This window comes from Oreochromis aureus, linkage group 23 (genome assembly GCF_013358895.1).
Source record: "Oreochromis aureus strain Israel breed Guangdong linkage group 23, ZZ_aureus, whole genome shotgun sequence".
In the NCBI taxonomy this organism is placed as follows: Eukaryota; Metazoa; Chordata; class Actinopteri; order Cichliformes; family Cichlidae; genus Oreochromis; species Oreochromis aureus.
In genome coordinates, this window is record NC_052963.1 from 6,145,269 (window position 1) to 6,164,275 (window position 19,007).

At 41.2% G+C, this 19,007-nt stretch overlaps 1 protein-coding gene across 1 annotated transcript in view; it reads left to right on the forward strand.

The window, feature by feature from the left end:
• The window catches only part of fam155a (family with sequence similarity 155 member A), a 53,798-nt gene extending 46,250 nt beyond the window's left edge, over window positions 1-7,548 (forward strand). The window contains exons 3-4 of the mRNA XM_031732362.2: window positions 2,688-3,407; window positions 7,077-7,548. Coding sequence (XP_031588222.1) covers window positions 2,688-2,986 — 299 coding nt within the window. The 3' untranslated portion in view covers window positions 2,987-3,407; window positions 7,077-7,548. The remainder of the gene's footprint in view (window positions 1-2,687; window positions 3,408-7,076) is intronic.
• Window positions 7,549-19,007: the final 11,459 nt, after the last annotated feature.

Below are 19,007 nucleotides of genomic sequence, written 5' to 3' on the forward strand. Positions count from 1 at the left end.
ATCCTCTTTGCCTGCCCTTCCATGTTTTGCTTTAAAAAAAACTCCTTTCACATCTTAGCTAAATGTAAGCACCCAGCTGTGATACTCACATTTTTAGATTCAGTGTGCCTTGCACTTTTCAAACATATCATTATCTTAGAAACCCTTCGTAGCTACAATCTAGATATTATTACATTGTTAAGCCTTCTTCAGTGTTGAACTAATCCAGCGATACACTATATTGCCAAAAGTACTCACTTGTCTGCCATCAAACGCATATTAACTTGAGTGACATCCCAGTTTAATATGATGTCACCCAGCTTCAACTACTCTGGGAAGGCTTTCTATAAGGTTCAGGAGTGTTTATGAGAATTTTTGACCATTTTTCCAGAAGCATATTTGTGAGGTCAGATACTGATGTTGACCCGGCGCAGTTTCCACTCTGTTTCATCCCAAATGTGTCGGTTGGGTTGAAGTCAGGACTCTGCGCAGGCCAGTTAGGTTCTTCTACACCAAACTGGCTCATCCATGTCTTTGTGGACCTTGCTCTGTCTACCGGAGTGCAGTCATATCCTATCACGGTACCACGCTGGAATTCACTGAGCTCCTGAGAGCAACCCATTCATTTATGTGTGTTTGTAGAAGCAGCTTGCATGCCTAGGTGCTTGATTTTATACATCTATGGCCATGAAAGGGATCGGAACACCTGAATTAAATGATTTGGATGGGTGAGTGAATTGGCAATTTAGTGTACTCGTCCATAAACTTATTGGAACATTGCAACCAGGAGCTGCTAAAATTAAATTGGCAGTGCTTTGCAACAACAAATAGGGTTCACGTTATGGCACAAATCTGTGTGAGTCCAGCATAATCCAGTCTGCATCTATCAATACAGCATGGGAGCAGATCCAAAAAGATAATCCCCCAGTTCAAAGTGACAAAATGCTTCTTGTGGTACACAATATTTTACCTACACTAGCAGTATGGCAACAGAAGCAGCATGGCCTCTTACATTAGTGGCATATCAACGTGGAAGGGGCCAAAACCTCAGGTTGGAAGGGTTGTAGGTGTGAAATGAGTCGTACTAGTTTAAGATTCAACAGCAAACTCAAACCTAATCGTTTTCATTATATCTCTTAAAGATGATAAAAGGGTAAATCATCTCACTTGTCACAGGTGCAACAAAACCTACAGACGAGTCAGGCGAGGTGTCAATCCACACAGAGAAGGGGTCTAATCCAGCAGCTCCATCAGTCTTCCATCTGCTCTCGTCATCAATCACATGCTCTCTCCTTATGCTTTGCTTTAGTTAGAACTAAATGAGCTTCTCTCTCGGCGGTTTAAGTTTCCCCGTGCAGATGATGACAGCAGTGTTGGTGCTTTTTTTCTTTTTCTTTTTTTTATAAACATGCTGGCAAGTTAAGACTTCCAGAACCATCAACTGATGCAGTAATGCGTCACCCTCTGTGCCGTGGTGAGCTCTAATTGGAGTTCATTTGAGGGTCGCCGTGTCTGGTCGTGATTAGAGCCACACGCTGAGGTCTAGTGCATTTGATCCGTTTACCGAGGCAGCAGATGAGCAACAAGGTGGCTGGTGTTAGAGAGATCATTGTCGTTTGTGCTCCATGTGAGCCGTTTATTGCCTATAAGGTTATTGTTTCAACTTTTTAAAATTATTATTATTAAGCAACTTCACAGAAAGCCTATATCTGATACATCCATAGAGATGTATCAGATTTAGCTAAAAAGGCTAAACGGAAACCAGTTTCTCTTTCCTCTGTTAGTCTCTTTGTATTAGATAATTACTGTTAATGTTTGACACATACTGATAATATTAATTATGAGGCTACCTACAGTCTCTATAAATATCCAAAACATGCCAAGGGCTCTCTTTGCATCCTTGAACAATCAATAAAAATTTCAGTTCATGTCCTTCTCAGCTAAAAAACCTTTTTTCACATCTTGCTGTTACGTTGGGTTTTCTTCATGGATCCAGTATTGACGGGTGAAGCCGAACTGTCTGATATCGCTGGCTGCTGTTGGAAAATCGCAGAAATTAATGGATTAGTGAGGTATGCTGACCCTAATGCACAAATTTGACCCCCTTTTACGTTGGCTGGTTCATTATAACTTGTGCTGAGCACATTACTTTTATTGCAGGAGCCCTACAATAAGCCGCAAATGCGTAAATATGTTGTTGCCATCAGTTTTGGATAGTTGGAATTGCAGCAAACAAAACTGTCCATTTTTCAGCTCATTTATCACCAAGCATAATTCAATTGTCTTTGATTTGGAAAGAAACTAACTCCTTCACCAGGCTACAAGACGGCATGAGACCTGAATGCACCGGTTAGCTTAAATGTTTAAAAGTCACATTAATAATGTTAAAATGTTTTAGTGTCACATCTTGAAGCAATTATGGTGTCACGACTTTAGTTTCTTGTGTTTCAAAGTTTGCAAAGCACTGAATGCACTTTTACATTTAATGGCATATGAGCCATTTCTTATTTTTGGTTGGGTTCTTTCTGGCCTTCCATATGAGCGTGTGAGCAGCTGATTGTGCAGCAAAACAGTGGACTACAGAACACAGTTGTTATATCTGTAATATATGCTGTGAGAACACCAAACTACCAGTGACCCCCTGTTATAAATACAAGTGCACAGCAGGGGAACGTCAGCTTTTTCATCCAGTGTCTTCTCTTTCTCAGGTCTCTTGGGAGATCATCCATCAGACAGTGAGGCGGAGTGCTGTGACGTCCGATGGGACTCCAAAATGGACAACCCTTCAGGCGGCACGCTAAAAAGAACTGCTTCTTCCTGCCAGCCTGTGGGGGCTTCGGTCACCTCCGCTGCCACCCCGAGACTGTGCAGCGGGCGACTGAAGATCTGCCTGCTGGCCCTTGTCCTCCTACACACTGTCATTATCATTTCAGCCTCCCATAATTCTTCGTTGGTGGGCGTGGCTGCCATTTTCTCGCCAGAGGAAAGTGCTTCTAATGAGGAGTGAACCTTGGGTTGAATCAGGGCTGGAGCTTGCGTAGAGCAATTGTTGACAGGGAGGAAGACCAAGGCTTTTTACAGTGTCATGGCTGCCAGGGACACAGCTGGTGAGATGTGCTGGAAATGCCTCCACAAGCCTGCTGCCGATGAACCGCCAACCACAGGAAGTGGGAAGGTTTTAATTGGAGCGGAGGGTGCTGAGATTGGACATCAACTGAAGAGAGATGTTTGAGAACCACCACCCCTAAAAGAACTGACCTCTTGCCACTTGAAACCTGCTCATTGTTTCTATTCCATCCAAATGTTTTCTAGCATATTGTCCTCCCCTCCCCCAACCTCCCTCCCCTCCCTTCTCTCCGCCCTCCTCTGTCTGTTTTCGATGTGTGTGTACGGATAGCATGTCAGAGGAAAAAATGGACATCGATGAGGTCTGCACTCTCATTCGTTACTTTTAGATTTTTGCTGCACTTTCTTTCAGGTGCCAGAATGTTTTTGACATATCAGCTGTTTCCCACTTCCTGCTTTCCATCACCTTAGAGGGATCTTCTTCACTACCTTGTATGTCATGTTGCTCGAGGGCCTGCCGGGCCCAGCTCCATCTATCACTCATGGGTCTTGTTTCCCAGAAAACAAAATGTATGTGATTCTGTATTCTGATGTTCAGCTTGTGTTTCTGTCAGACCGGACCTTTCCTCAACCCATTATGACAGTACATGCCTACATATTTTAGGACCTTAAGTGCTCTGAGACTGGCTCACTTTCTCCTCTAGCTTGTTGGGTTGTTAAGCAAGTTAGGAGAGGTGGAGTGGTTACAAAAAAAAGAAAAGGTAGTGACGGCTCAGCTCACAATTGCATGGTGTTGCAGGAACAGGAAGCTCAGATTAGTCACCGTGTAGCGCTCCTGGGCGGGGGGAACTGGTGTTTTCTGGTTTCTAAAGTGTTCAGTTTACCTCATACAGTGGTGTTGGTGTTGCAGACAGGCAGCACGGCGAGTACTTAGACTTGCAGGGACAACCCAGGGACACTAGAGGACAGTTGCATGAAGCCAAAACACCAGGGGCCTCATTTATCAGCCACACGTAAGCTATCAAATTATCAGTTACACTTGACAAGACCTTAGTGCTAACCTTAAGTGCAGTCATGTTGTTATGTAGTCCCTCATTAAGCTTAGCCTATGGACGTCATAAACTGTGACATCACCACAGCCCTGTATCCATTTACTGATGCTCAAGGCACGCCAGACTCACTGTAATATTCTCCTGAGCGGTAGATGTTGCCTCTCAGGGAAACACAAAGAAGTCATAACAGTGCTGTTGGGATTAAAAGAAATCCAAACTGGAATCAAAAGGATTGCAGACTTTGTTTTGTAGAAAGTCTCGCCATTTCCAGCTGTAGTACTCTCCGTCTTTGTAATCTGGGAATCACAGCACTACTCCGCTGATGTATCATGGAAGCGACCCGCTCATACAGCAGGTTACAAAAATCAAGAATTACACGACAATCTGAAACACCAAAGTGTAGCGCACGCCGGCAGTTTTGATGTCACTTTTACTGCACAAGGTTGTTTGTGAGGCCAACATCAGGCTCTAATAGGCATCAAGCTTTTCTCCAGGATGCTTGGGTTACTTGTCATTAATTATGACCCAAAAAAAGTTCCATTTTATCTCAGTATCTCCTAAAAAGTCATTAAAAAAATAGAAACAAAAATTTTGCTGTCAGAATTGTTATGTAGCATTATTTCTGCCATTGCGCTTACAGTTACAGTCATGACGTGTAGCTACAATAATATTATACGTGCATCGTCGACACAATACTACGGTGGCCCTGAGTGGTCAAATGCAAATCAACTTGAGAGAACACCAGGAAAAAGAGAGACACTGCAGAGGCACACAAAATACAACAAAAGTACAAAAATCCCCCCCTCCCAGGTAAAGCGTTTTAATCGTGAGTCATATAATGCTGTAGCTACATTTTTGTTATTAGCTGTTTAATGTTAGCTTGTCACTTCCGCCACTGTTCCGTGAAGTTATTGTCTCTTTTTTTTCTATTTACATTGTTTTTTTCATTTAACTTCATTGGTTTTTGTGAGATTTTGCAGCTGCTGTGTTCTTTTTTGAGAGAACATGAACAAATTCAAATGATACGTTTTTAAAATTTCTTAAATGGTTGAAGCTTCAAGTTACACATGGCGCCATAGGCATCCCTCTTTCCTGTAGCCCAGACAAAGAAAGGGTGCCACTCCCTAATTAACAAAGTTTTTATATTTTGGTACAAACAAGACATGAATTTGATTTGTTAAAAATCTGGGGAGGAGCCACGGCTTAGGCTCTCCCTTACTGGTGTTTGGTCTGGCATCCGGCTCATGCTTCATCTCTGCTCCAATCACAGGTCTTCTTCCTGTAAAGGAAAACTCCTTCCTATCTCCCTGTTTCTATGCAGTCTAGTAGCTTTCCACGGCAGCCTCACCCTGACTTCACATGCATGTGGGTCCTGCGCCACACCCTACACAAACCACAAATGTGTAATTTAAAGATAAAAAGTAAAGTCCTAAAACATAATTTTTCTGTTATGCTAAGTTGCAGTGCGTTTGATCTCTCAGGGCCACCGTACAATACCGATGTTTAATTGTGAAAAATCGGTGTAATCAACAGTTATCGCGACACCCATTGTGGGAAAGAAGGCAAAAGATTCCCGTTTTTATAACAAGTGAGTGTTCACTTCACCAGATGACTGAGGATGGCAACTGTCTTATAAATACTAGCTAAAATCAAGGAGAATGGCACTGATGTTACTAGCTAGCTGGAAAACAGAAAATCATAATTACAGGAAAGTGTACGAAAGTTCAACAGTGTCAAATGCCCCTAAATGTTCACAGAAATCGTCAGTCAATCGGTTGTAAAATCTTTTTACTCCACATTCACATGCTCCTCGCGTTTTCCAAGTAATTTAGATCTGACATCATTCTTCAGACTTCAATGTGCAAGAAAGATGTTGAAAAAATGGAAGCGCTGAAAGCATTTAAACACATTGCATTATTGATCATTGATCAGTTTGTCAGTATTAACCAACAACAACCTGGCGAGTGAACAAATGTCTCCTTTCTGATTTTCAAGTTAGTTGTCTATTAAATTACTACAGAAAACACTAACGTGCCTAACCAGCCAGCAACTCAGTGCTGCAGGCCCCATTCCATGCATCCCACAAAACGTCATTTTTAGTTCTGATAAATGAGGCCCCGAGATCTTTGAGTGCCTCTGCTGCATAAATCTAATGAGGCAAAAGTGCAATATAGGAGGGAAAAAAACAAACAGCTGGGGTTAGTGTCCTACTTTGTGACATCTTCACTGCTGATGGCTCAGCTTGTCAGTATCACAGAGTTGGTGCATGTGACTAGCCAGCCACCCAATCTATCAAACCGTTGACTCTTACATCACCCTTAGACAAGCTGATCAACTGCTATCTTTCACAGACTAGCAAAGGGCTGTGTTACTGTCAGCGTGTGAGGAGTGTGAGGAGTTTTCAAGGGCTGATCCGTGTGATTTTTTTTTCTGTTTTTTTTTCTTTTTCCTTTTTTTTTTTGCATGGCTGCTGCTAGTAAAGTGCACATTTACACGAGGATGGATCACGCAGGGATTAAGATTAGTTTGAACTCACCTATTAGGCAGCAGAAATAGGGATTTTAACCAACTGTGAGCAAATAGTGACAAAAATCTTACAATAAGTACACCAAATCTAAATGAAGACATTCTTTTGTCCTGCTTATGGTGAACTTTGTTTCCAGATTGGCTTTTTCCTCACTTACAGCCTCACATTATTTACCACCCATCGATTTGCTCTTCGCTCACATGTCAGAGCGAAACGATAAAGTCCAAAAGTAAGTCAGGTTTTTAAGATGTCCATAGTTTTACCCCTACGTCTACCACCGCCATACAACCTTTCCACATTGGCTTTCATTTTTTATTTTTTATTTTTTTATTTTTTGCGATTTGTTTTGATTTCCTTGACAAACTCTGTTGACAAGAACTTACATTCCCTTGAAGACAGCAGTGGATGTAATAGACCCACACTTTGTTCTCCCTCCTTCCTTCAATCTCTAGGTGTTCATGATCTGAGTCCTGTGGATCTATGCAGATGAACCCCACCCCAAATCAACATACCACTTTCCAGCACCGCCCCCACGCCAACCCATCCACCGGCTCCTTGTCCTTTATGTTGTAAATATGTCCTGAGGATGTGGAATCCCAAATATCTTCCCTAACCTCTCCCTTCTTCCCCCACTGTTGGAATCTCACTGTGTTTTCTGTTCGGCTCCTTGGTTTTTGTCTGTTTTTTGAGACCTTTGCTGCATTTTTCTGTTGTCTAAAGCTGTGGTGTGAGTTGAGGAGATGAAAGAGGTATTAAAGGAAAATATACAAAAAATGAAGCTTGGATTGAGAAAAGGGTTCAAATATAGAGGAAAAAAATCTGATAAAGTTGTCATATTGTCATACTAGAGATGCTTTAGTTTGCTAATTTACTTTCTTTTTTTTCTACAAAAGACTTGGATGAAATTATTTATAAAATGCGTCCCACGAGTCATGACCTTTTTTGGACGTAAAACGAATACATTTATTAACATTTTGTTCAAAAGAAAATAAATATAAATTATGTTAAACATTACTGCTGTTTGTGCTTTTTTCCAGTGTCATTAAGAGCTGCAAAGTATTTAGTAATGAGAGGAACCAGGAGGAGTGGGTTGGGTGAAGCAAAAACTGGGGTGTGGGACATGTTTGGTAGGACGGTGAAGCAATGCTTTGTGCAAACTGTATACAGTAGGGATGAAGTGCTGCATCAGACGAGGGACGCAGCTTGCCTATCAGTGGAGCAGAGGTCACTGAGGTAGTTAAAAAAACACTCCTCGATGCCCAAAGCCCTCTGGATTGATGGATTTGTCCTGAGTCACTCAAAGATCTGGATGTTGTGGGGCGGTCCCAGCTGACGTACCTCTGCAACGTCAAACCAAGGTTGGGTACAGTGCCTCTGGACTGTCAATTGGGGTTGTGGTTCCCCCTTTTAACGTCCACTAGGCCTCTAACAAACTAGAAGTTGTTACCTTTCAAAGTAAGTGTTTTCATGTATTTTGGTCGGATAAATAGATTCTTTATTGATCCCACGAGGGAAATTATAGAATCACAATACTACCTTTATTGCCAATAAGTAAACAACAAAGGTAAAGTGCCACAGGCTCAGAGTGAGGACTTAGACAGTGCAAAGAGTTTACAGAGTTTACGTTAGGGTGGCGCGGTGATTAACACTGTTGCCTCATAGCAGGGAGCTCCTGAGTTCAATTCCACCACCTGGCTGGGCCCTTCTGTGTGGAGTTTGGATTCTTTCCAGGTACTCTGGTTTCCGCCCACTAACTGCACAGTCTAAAGACATGTAGTTAGTGGGGTTAACTGGTCATTCAAAACTGCCCGTAGGTGTGAATCTGAATTCAATTCAATTCAATTCAATTTTATTTATATAGCGCCAAATCACAACAAAAGTCGCCTCAAGGCGCTTTATATTGTACAGTAGATAGCACAATAATAAATACAGAGAAAAGCCCAACAATCATATGACCCCCTATGAGCAAGCACTTTGGCGACAGTGGGAAGGAAAAACTCCTTTTAACAGGAAGAAACCTCCGGCAGAACCAGGCTCAGGAGGGCGGGGCCATCTGCTGCGACCGGTTGGGGTGAAGAAGGAAAACAGGATAAAGACATGCTGTGGAAGAGAGACAGAGATTAATAACAGATATGATTCGATGCAGAGAGGTCTATTAACACATAGTGAGTGAGAAAGGTGACTGGAAGGAAAAACTCAATGCATCATGGGAATCCCCGGCAGCCTCGTCTATTGCAGCATAACTAAGGGAGGATTCAGGGTCACCTGGTCCAGCCCTAACTATATGCTTTAGCAAAAGGAAAGTTTGAAGCCTAATCTTGAAAGTAGAGATAGTGTCTGTCTCCCGAATCCAAACTGGAAGCTGGTTCCACAGAAGAGGGGCCTGAAAACTGAAGGCTCTGCCTCCCATTCTACTTTTAAATACTCTAGGAACAACAAGTAAGCCTGCAGAGCGAGAGCGAAGTGCTCTAATGGGGTGATATGGTACTACAAGGTCATTAAGATAAGATGGGGCCTGATTATTTAAGACTTTGTATGTGAGGAGCAGGATTTTGAATTCAATTCTGGATTTAACAGGAAGCCAATGAAGGAAGCCAAAACAGGAGAAATATGCTCTCTCTTTCTAGTCCCTGTCAGTACCCTTGCTGCAGCATTTTGGATCAGCTGAAGGCTTTTCAGTGAGTTTTAGGACATCCTGATAATAAAGAATTACAGTAGTCCAGCCTGGAAGTAATGAATGCATGAACTAGTTTTTCAGCATCACTCTGAGACAGGATATTTCTAATTTTAGAGATGTTGCGCAAATGGAAGAAAGCAGTCTTACATATTTGTTTAATATGTGCATTGAAGGACATGTCCTGGTCAAAAATGACTCCAAGGTTCCTCACAGCATTACTGGAGGCCAAGGTAATGCCATCCAGAGTAAGAATCTGCTTAGATACCATAGTTCTAAGATTTTCAGGGCCGAGTACAATAACCTCAGTTTTATCTGAATTAAGAAGCAGAAAGTTAGCGGCCATCCAGGTCTTTATGTCTTTAAGACATTCCTGCAGTTTCACTAATTGGTGTGTGTTACCTGGCTTCATGGATAGATAGAGCTGCGTGTCATCTGCATAGCAGTGAAAATTTATGCTATGTCTTCTAATGATGCTGCCTAAGGGAAGCATGTATAATGTAAATAGAATTGGTCCTAGCACTGAACCCTGTGGAACACCATATTTAACCTTAGTGTGTGAAGAGGACTCTCCATTTACTTGAACAAATTGGAGTCTATTAGATAGATATGATACAAACCACTGCAGTGCAGTACCTGTAATACCTACAGCATGTTCTAATCGCTCTAATAGGATATTATGGTCAACAGTATCAAACGCAGCACTGAGGTCTAGCAGGACAAGCACAGAGATGAGTCCACTGTCAGAGGCCATAAGAAGATCATTTGTAACCTTCACTAAAGCTGTTTCTGTGCTGTGATGAGCTCTGAAACCTGACTGAAACTCTTCAAATAAGCCATTCCTCTGCAGATGATCTGTTAGCTGTTTGACAACTACTCTTTCAAGGATTTTTGATATGAAAGGAAGGTTGGAGATTGGCCTATAATTAGCTAAGACAGCTGGGTCTAGAGATGGCTTTTTAAGTAAAGGTTTAACTACAGCCACCTTGAAGGCCTGTGGTACATAGCCGATTATTAGAGATAAGTTGATCATATTTAAGATTGAAGCATTAATTATTTGCAGGACTTCTTTGAGCAGTTTTGTAGGAATGGGGTCTAAAAGACACGTTGATGGTTTGGAGGAATTAATTATTGAAGTTAACTCAGAAAGATCAATTGGAGAAAAAGAGTCTAACTTAACACCGATGGTACTAAAAGTAGCTGTAGATGATATTACATCTGTGGGATGATTATTGGTAATTTTTTCTCTAATGATAAAAATTTTATTTGTGAAGAAGTTCATGAAGTCATTACTAGTTAACGTTAAAGGGATTGTTGGCTCAGTAGAGCTCTGACTTTTGTCAGCCTGGCTACAGTGCTGAAGAGAAACCTGGGGTTGTTCTTATTTTCTTCAATCAGTGACGAATAGTAAGATGTTCTGGCTTTGCGGAGGGCTTTCTTATAAAGCAGCAAACTATTTCTCCAGGCTAAATGATGATCCTCTAAATTTGTGACACGCCATTTCCTCTCCAGCTTACGAGTTATCTGCTTTAGGCTACGTGTTTGAGAATTATACCACGGAGTCAGGTACTTGGATTTGAGGCTTTAGTTTTCACAGGAGCTACAGTATCCAGAGTCGTGCGTAGTGAGGAGGTAAAATTATTAACAAGATAATCAACCTCTGTTGGAGTAGCGTTCAGATAGCTGCTCTGCTCTATGTTGGTACAGGGCATTGAAGATGATAACAGTGGGTGGATTATATTCTTAAACTTAGTTACAGCACTTTCAGAAAGACATCTACTTTGATAAAGTCTACTCTCCACTGCTGTGTAATCAATTATTGTAAATGTAAATGTTATCAGGAAATGATCAGACAGCAGAGGGTTTTCAGGAAACACTGTTAAATGTCCAGTTTCTATGCCATATGTTAAAACAAGATCTCGAGTGTGATTAAAGTGGTGGGTGGGTTCTTTTACATTTTGAGAGAAGCCAATTGAGTCTAATAACAGATTAAATGCGATGTTGAGGCTGTCATTTTTAGCATCTACATGGATGTTAAAATCACCCACAATAATTATTTTATCTGAGCTGAGCACTAAATCAGATAAAAGTCTGAGAAATCAGAGAGAAACTCTGTGTAAGGCCCAGGTGGACGATAGATGATAACAAGTAAGACTGGTTTCTGAGTTTTACAGCTGGGGTGGACGAGGCTAAGCATCAGGCTTTCAAATGAATTAAAAGTCTGTCTTGGTCTTTCGTTAATTAATAGACTGGTGTGAAAAATTGCTGCCACACCGCCCCTCGGCCTGTGCTTCGGGATTTCTGGTAGTTAGAATGACTCGGGGTGTTGATTCATTTAAACTAACATACTCATCCTGCTGCAACCAGGTTTCTGTAAGGCAGAGTAAATCGATTTGTTGATCAATTATTAAGTCATGTACTAACAGAGACTTGGAGGAGAGAGACCTAATATTTAATAATCCACATTTCACTGTTTTACTCTTTGGTTCAGATGTGGATACTGTATTGTTCTTTCTTTGTGATTTTTTATGTTTAAGTTGTTTATTGCTGGTTTTTGGTTTGTTTTTTGTCTTTTTGAATGCAAATGGTTGTCTGTCTCTATGTGTTAGGGCTGTGAATGACTGGCGACCTGACCAGGTTGTAACCTGACTATCGCCCTGTCATAGCTGGGATAGGCTCTAGTGTTCTTTATGGCACCAAGGTTGGATCAGTCTGAGAGAGAAGGAGCTCTGTTGCCTCTGTAGTTGTGGACTAGAGCAGGGTTAGATGGGTTGTGATGGAGAGCAGTTTGTTCAGTTTGACTTCCTGCCTCTTGATGACTCCAATGCCTCCAAATTCTGGCCAATGATGGTTCCAGCCTTGTGAATCAGTTAGTTGATGCTGCAGGCATCTCTGGCACTGATGCTGCCTCTCCCAGTAGACGACAGCAACTTGAATGCACTCGCTACCACAAACTGGTAGAAGATTTCTAACTTCTTGCTGCACGCATTAAAGGATTTGAACTTTCTCAAAAAGCTCATGACTGTTGGTCCTCCAGTCCAGGCTGTCATTCAGGTGAACCTGTAGCTGTCCACTGTTTCCACCTCCTCACCCTCGATTTTAATGGGCCTTATAGTCTATAGGTTTTCTGTTGAATATTTTCATTTCAGTATGTCAAAAATAAATAACACATCTGCTAGATGTGAAGTTCAGAAGAGGGACTGGATGGTGGGTGACAACTTCAGGGAAATCGCACTCCTCATTTTAGCTGGGCAAGTACTGGAGAGGAGATCTGCCCTTTAATCTCAGATTCAAGAGAAACCATGCAAGATGTTTTTCCCCTTGGTAAGGGAACACTGGACCAGCTCATCATCCTCTTGAAGATACCAAAGGTACCCATGCCCTCTGGGTATGGGTGTAACGGCTACATTTAGCCACTTTGATATTGCAACATCACTGATATCAGCACTCGTTGGCTTGGCCAAGTATAAATTGTTGATAACTGGACTCTGCCCATGATGGGTTTTCTGCTTTTCTCTGAAAAGCATCTTCAGAATCAAAGTGTAAAAAAGTGTAACCAGATCATGTCAACTACTTTTACTAAAACTCTTACCCCAAACGAAATAAAAACTTTTTGTCCTGCCTAGCATGGTGGTATTATGTCAGCCTTGCTAAGCTTCCATGTTTAGTTACAGCAGCCTCTAGTTGATGGAGTCAGAAACAGAAAGTTTAACTTTATCAATCATAACTAAATGAGTGGAAGTAGCGAACAGGTTAATTGCGGTAGCACCTGGACATGTTGAGCATGTAATATTTGTCACAAACTGGCTCAAAGTAGTTGACAAGTAGGGAGTTTGTGACCAAGGGTTATACAATACAACTAATTGAGATTCAGTCATTTCCTGTATTATTTTGTGTTGTATAAAAATTTAAAACTGGTGCTTTATTGATAATATGGTTGCAGGGATAACTGGGACAGTTTCTCAGACTGACCAGTAGAGGGGAGTACAGCTTCACATTTGGGAGTTTCACGCTACAGTGAACGCCATCTTGAACCTACTGTACATGGCCTGTATTTGTATAGCGCTTTACTAGTCCCTAAGGACCCCAAAGCGCTTTACACATCCAGTCAACCACCCATTCACGCACACATTCACACACTGGTGATGGCAAGCTATATGTAGCCACAGCTGCCCTGGGGCGCACTGACAGAGGCGAGGCTGCCGAACACTGGCGCCACCGGGCCCTCTGGCCACCACCAGTATGCCTCGTCGTCACACCTCGGCCTGAGCATCAGTCACGTTTCACTTCCACTTGTTCTGATGAAATTTGCTATTCATCAGTCTACCTTTGAGTACGGGGGCATTTCCTCTCCCTCAGTGTAACATCAAGTGTAAAATCCCAATTTTTCCACTAGTGTCAGAAACTGGTTTCTCACTTGTGGGCATCATTGAATTTAATGAAGCCATTATTGTCAAAACAGGAAAAATATTTGAGATAAAGTTAAATTATGTCATGATATGGCAGGCTTTACACCCCCCCCTCCAAAAAACAAAAACAAAAAACAGCCCACTGACAAAAGAAACAATCAAGAACTTAAATGAACTCTCTCAGCTCTCTGTGTTTGGGTCATACGGACTTTTTAAAGAGGGAAAAATCCAATGGAAGAGTACACAGTCTCACTGGTAATTCAATACCAGTCCAAGAGTCACTTTGAGAAAGCACTGGGAGAATCACATTGCTTTATGTCTGTGAAGGTTCTCAGTCATCCAGGTCATCGTAGACTAAGGAGCTTGGAAAGAAAAGCGTCTGGACTTCTTTGAGTTGCTTGAAAAGGAGCTTGGAAAGAAAAGCTAAGCTTTTCTTTCCAAGCTCCTTAGTCCACATTGCTTTATGCATGTATTACCCTGTATTAGCCACAAGGGGGAACCATAGCACCAGGCTAAATGAGCAGCTGTTAGCAGAGTTTAGCCATTGTCAAGCATTGCAATGTGTGAGATTGGAAAAATACTGTAACAGAATAATGAAATATGTGTTAAATATTATGAAATAGGTGAAAAACTAGAATCCAAAAGAATCCAAGTGATGCATCACAGAATTTGAAGATGTAAGATAAAGCACCCCGCATAAAAAAAAGAAACACAAGGTGTGTCTACATTATGTATCTACTGTACATACAAACAAACAACATACGGACATGACATAAAAGCTGCTACTTCATCTTTACTGTAGCTCACTTCCTTATCCAAACAGATGATTCCAGCAGCAGGTCTGACTGTTATTGAAGTTTCAGGGCATTTTTGTTCCTTAGCCTTTTCATGTGTTCTCCCACAGCAATGCTCTCTTAACTCCCACTCATTTTTCCCCTCTGAACCACATGTCAACTGACATTTCCCCTTCTCATGGGGTCAGATCCAGGTAGGAAGACATTCATACAGAAGCCGGGGAAAAGAGGATGGACATCTTGAGCTCTGAGCTCCTGTTGAATCCAAACAAGAAATTTGTGTACTTGTTTCTTCAATGTATAAAATGCATAATTGATGCAATTCAAAGTAGGTTGCTAAAGTCATAAATACTACAGCTGCTGTGGACTTAGCCACCATGACATTATCCATTGGCCTGTGATGAGCATTTTCACCATTGCCATCTTTAGTGTTTTGAAACCAGATGAGATAGGTCAAGGAAGGATCTCAGTTCTTCTGATCCGAACGCTCAGTGGCTAATGACTTTTCACAAGTCATTAGCCAACAACCCTGGATAATCCTCGTCTCTGGCAGTTAGAATGACCAAATCTGGTAAATGTGCTCAAAGTAATGCAGTATGACCTGAATCGAGTGACTGACCCCAAACTCGCCAAGCAAGTGTTTCTATTAAAGTCAGGGATTTTGCATAATAAAGTTAAAAATTTATTTAAATCCATCTGTTATATCTCAGCTAACGTTGGCTGCACAGTGAAATTCTTCTGGTTTGCCTGCTGTTCAGAGCCTAATCTGCAAACAGCTATGTGCAGACAAAAAAGTGAACTGTTCATGCATGAACTCTGGACAGTATTACAGGTTATAAGAGTGTATGACTCTACAATAATAGAAAGAAAATCCCAACAATCAGATATCCCCCTATAAGAAAGCACTTAATGATGAAAACTCCCTTTTAACACAACGAAGCCTCTGGCCAAAACAGATTCAGGGAGGAAAGCTTAGTGCACCTGGTATTCCCATGCTATTTCCCATCCAAGTACTAACCAGGTCCAACCCTACTTAGCTTCCAAGATAGGACAAAGTCAGGCATGTTTAGGGTGGTATGGCAGTAGACCTCGGGAAGTCTCTCGAAATCTGTGACCAGCTCCTATCCATCAACCACACTGGTCATTTTAGTTGAATTTAATGCTATTAGAGACATCATAAAAGAGAGAGAGCTGAGTTTAAATCAAAGGGGGGATTCTATGTTTTGTTCTGTTTTGCTTGCCAGATAAGTCTTTTAACTACTGCATAAATAACATGAATGTTCTGATTATATAACATATTTAGTCTCTTAAGCCAGTATGCAGCCAGATTTTTCTAACTATAGTTTATTAGCTATCTCAGGAGCTTATTTACAGATCCTTTAACTAACTGTTGCAGAGCATTGTAAATATTCTTACTATCATTCATTCTAACTGTTGTTGTCTTTAATATATATTTAAACCATCTCCAATTGTTTTTAGCTATTTCAGTTAGGATTAATTAAGCTCCCGAGGAAGGGTGATCTAGGCGACTACAACAAGTGGCGAGGAATCACCCTGCTTTCACTTCCTGGAGAAAGTATTCTGTCTAGTCCTCCTGAACCGATTACAGTAGGCAGTCGACGAAATGCTACGTGACGAGCAGGGCAGATTTCAAAGCGGTTGATCAGGCGTGGAGCAGATCGTTACTCTGCGCACCATCGTCGAACAGACGCAGGAACACCAACGGAAGCTCTCGATCAACTTCATTGATTTCGAGAAGGCGTTCGACGGCGTACATCGACAGACAATTTGGGGTAAAACTATTAGAACCTCTTTTTCTGGGTTAACTAGCTAATGCGTTTATTAGGCAACTATATTTAGATATATTTAAGCTATTTAAGGCAATTTAAACTTTTTCAAACAGTGTCTGATACTATTTAATGGGTTAAAAAAATACTTTTTCTTTTCGTTTTAGCTATCTTTGCTAACTGTTCAGACCATTGCTTTGCTTTGATTTCTCCTGCATTATGCCCCAAATTTATTTGATCAGATGTTATAGTTCAATATCCCATGATCTCTACTTCATCACATCATCTACAAAAACTCTGCACTAATACTGCCAGGCTGCTGTTTCTAAATAAAAATGTAATGACAGTCCCACCTTATAGTGTTAATTACTACAATATTCCTTTTCTTTTTTTGTAGATAAAATGTGTGTTTAAGAAGTACCATTAACCCAAGTGAGAATTCCACAACCACTAGATATGGTCAGGGTTGTGACATTGCACTCTGTATTGTGATTTACATATTGTTAAATGCTTATTGGTATGCTGAAGTCTGGCACTTTTTTCAAATTGTCTCATTTACTCGAAAACTGTATGATAAATATACACCTGTAGAAAAACAATCCCGTGTAAAAGAACCCTTTCTTTGACATAAAATACTGTTTTCATGGATTCTCACTGAAGCAGGACTTTTCATCTACACAAGTACAATATCTCTTTTGTACTACTAAGTGCATTTCAAAAATACCTTTCATCTTGTCAACACTAAAGTTTACAGACTTGCATGTAGAACACACAAGAACAAATAGAAGCTAACTAGTAAGTCAAATATTGTTCTTTCTCTTTTCTGTGTGAGTAGATAGAGCACGTGTGTTTTTCTTGAGCAGCTCATCACTAACGCTAAAAAACCCAGTCTGTGTTCTCGCTGTCACATGCTCAAAATGAATCGGAGATGCCAGCCTCCCTCCCACATCTTGTCCTCTCGTTGCCCACTCTTCTCTCCAATCGCAGTTTAATCACTGAGCAAACTGGAATCCAGGCTCATTCTTAGCCGCTTCAATAACGTGACACCTCAGCTGCCGGTGCCCAATAGACTGCCCAGCGCCCGGGCTCATCTGCATCAAAGGCCTCACCGCGACTGCAAGTTGGCGAGGTTACAAAAAAACTCCTGGATTTGTTACTGCAGGTGCCTGAGGGAGAACAACTGGTGCTACCACTGCGATGCTTTCCTTTGAGGAGTTAGGCAGTTTGACATCAGAGTGAAAGAGAATAATGTGTTTACATGGTCTTTTTGTCTGAAAGGGAAGCAAAGGAAAAAAAGGTGCTACACAAACACAACAATGTTGAAGTCCGGCGATTCTGTAGTCTCGCGTCGTGCCCTCGGGACACACGTGTCACTTTCCATCTGTCTTGTGCACTCTTGTCAAACAAGCTCCCGAAGCCATTGTGTTTTCAATCTTGGTTGAAAGAGCAGCTACTCTATCTTGTACAGCACATTAAATTTTAACGCTGTCATATGAGTTTCTTCATGTGTTTTGTTGTGTTTAAAGAATCGCCTTGTGGTGCTCATGTGTCTTCAGCAAAGGCGAATGGGAGTTTATTAAAAAGTTGAGACATGTGATCTAATAGTTTGTGCTTCCAGACGCTAATTTTATTTCTGTTTACAAGAACACGAGTGTTCAGTAGACCAGACTCGTATCTGCTTATCCGTGTTGATGCACAAAGTTTGACAGTTTTCAACATGTGTTGAAGACACATTCTTACTATTGAATTACAGTACATTATTTTTAATGACTGCCACAAAACAATCAATAATTCATGTAGGTTAAATAGTCACTTTTTTTGGTGTTTCACTTTAGTGTTTAGTAATGTTTTTTTGTCTGTGTAGGTTCTCAGTCATCCACGTCATGGAAAGAAAAGCGACTTGACTTCTTAAAGTTTCTTAAACCTCTCATCTGAGAAGCTTCTTCAGTTCTAAGACTAAATGGTGGAGAGTCCCACGTATTTAAGCCCTAGTGGGAGGGACTAAGGGAGGTCAGACACCAACTACTAAGAAACAGGATAAGAAATGGAGCAGCATTGTCATCCCTTAGGTAGCAAGTTATCACACAAACTTAGGAGAGTCTTCTCCAAGCCTGGCATCCCAGTGTACTTTAGATCCAATCATACTCTCAGAATCCCAAGGACTAGACTAAAAACACAAACACAAACTAAACAACACTGAAAAAAGAACCAACTTAATTGAATTATTTCAATTGGTAACACCTAATTTAATTAAGTTCTTTGAAATGAAGTTAATACATTAGATAAATCAGTTGTGTTATCTAATGTATTAACTTCATTTCAAAGAACTTAATTAAATTAGGTGTTACCAATTGAAATAATTCAATTAAGTTGGTTCACCTATTTTCTTTTTACAGTGAACATAGTGTATGCTGTGCAGAGAGGAGTACTCAGACCTCTACATTGGAGAGACCAAACAACCACTTCATAAGCGCATGGCACAACATAGAAGAGCCACCTTGACGGGACAAGACCCGGCTGTCCATCTTCATCTAAAGGACAAAGGTCACTCGTTCGAGGACACCAATGTCCACATTTTGGACAGAGCTTACGACGTCAACTCTCTGTCACCTAAAATCCACCTTTGAGATCTCTTCCCGGTCGCGGCAGATGGCCGCCCCTCCCTGAGCCTGGTTCTGCTGGAGGTTTCTTCCTGTTAAAAGGGAGTTTTTCCTTCCCA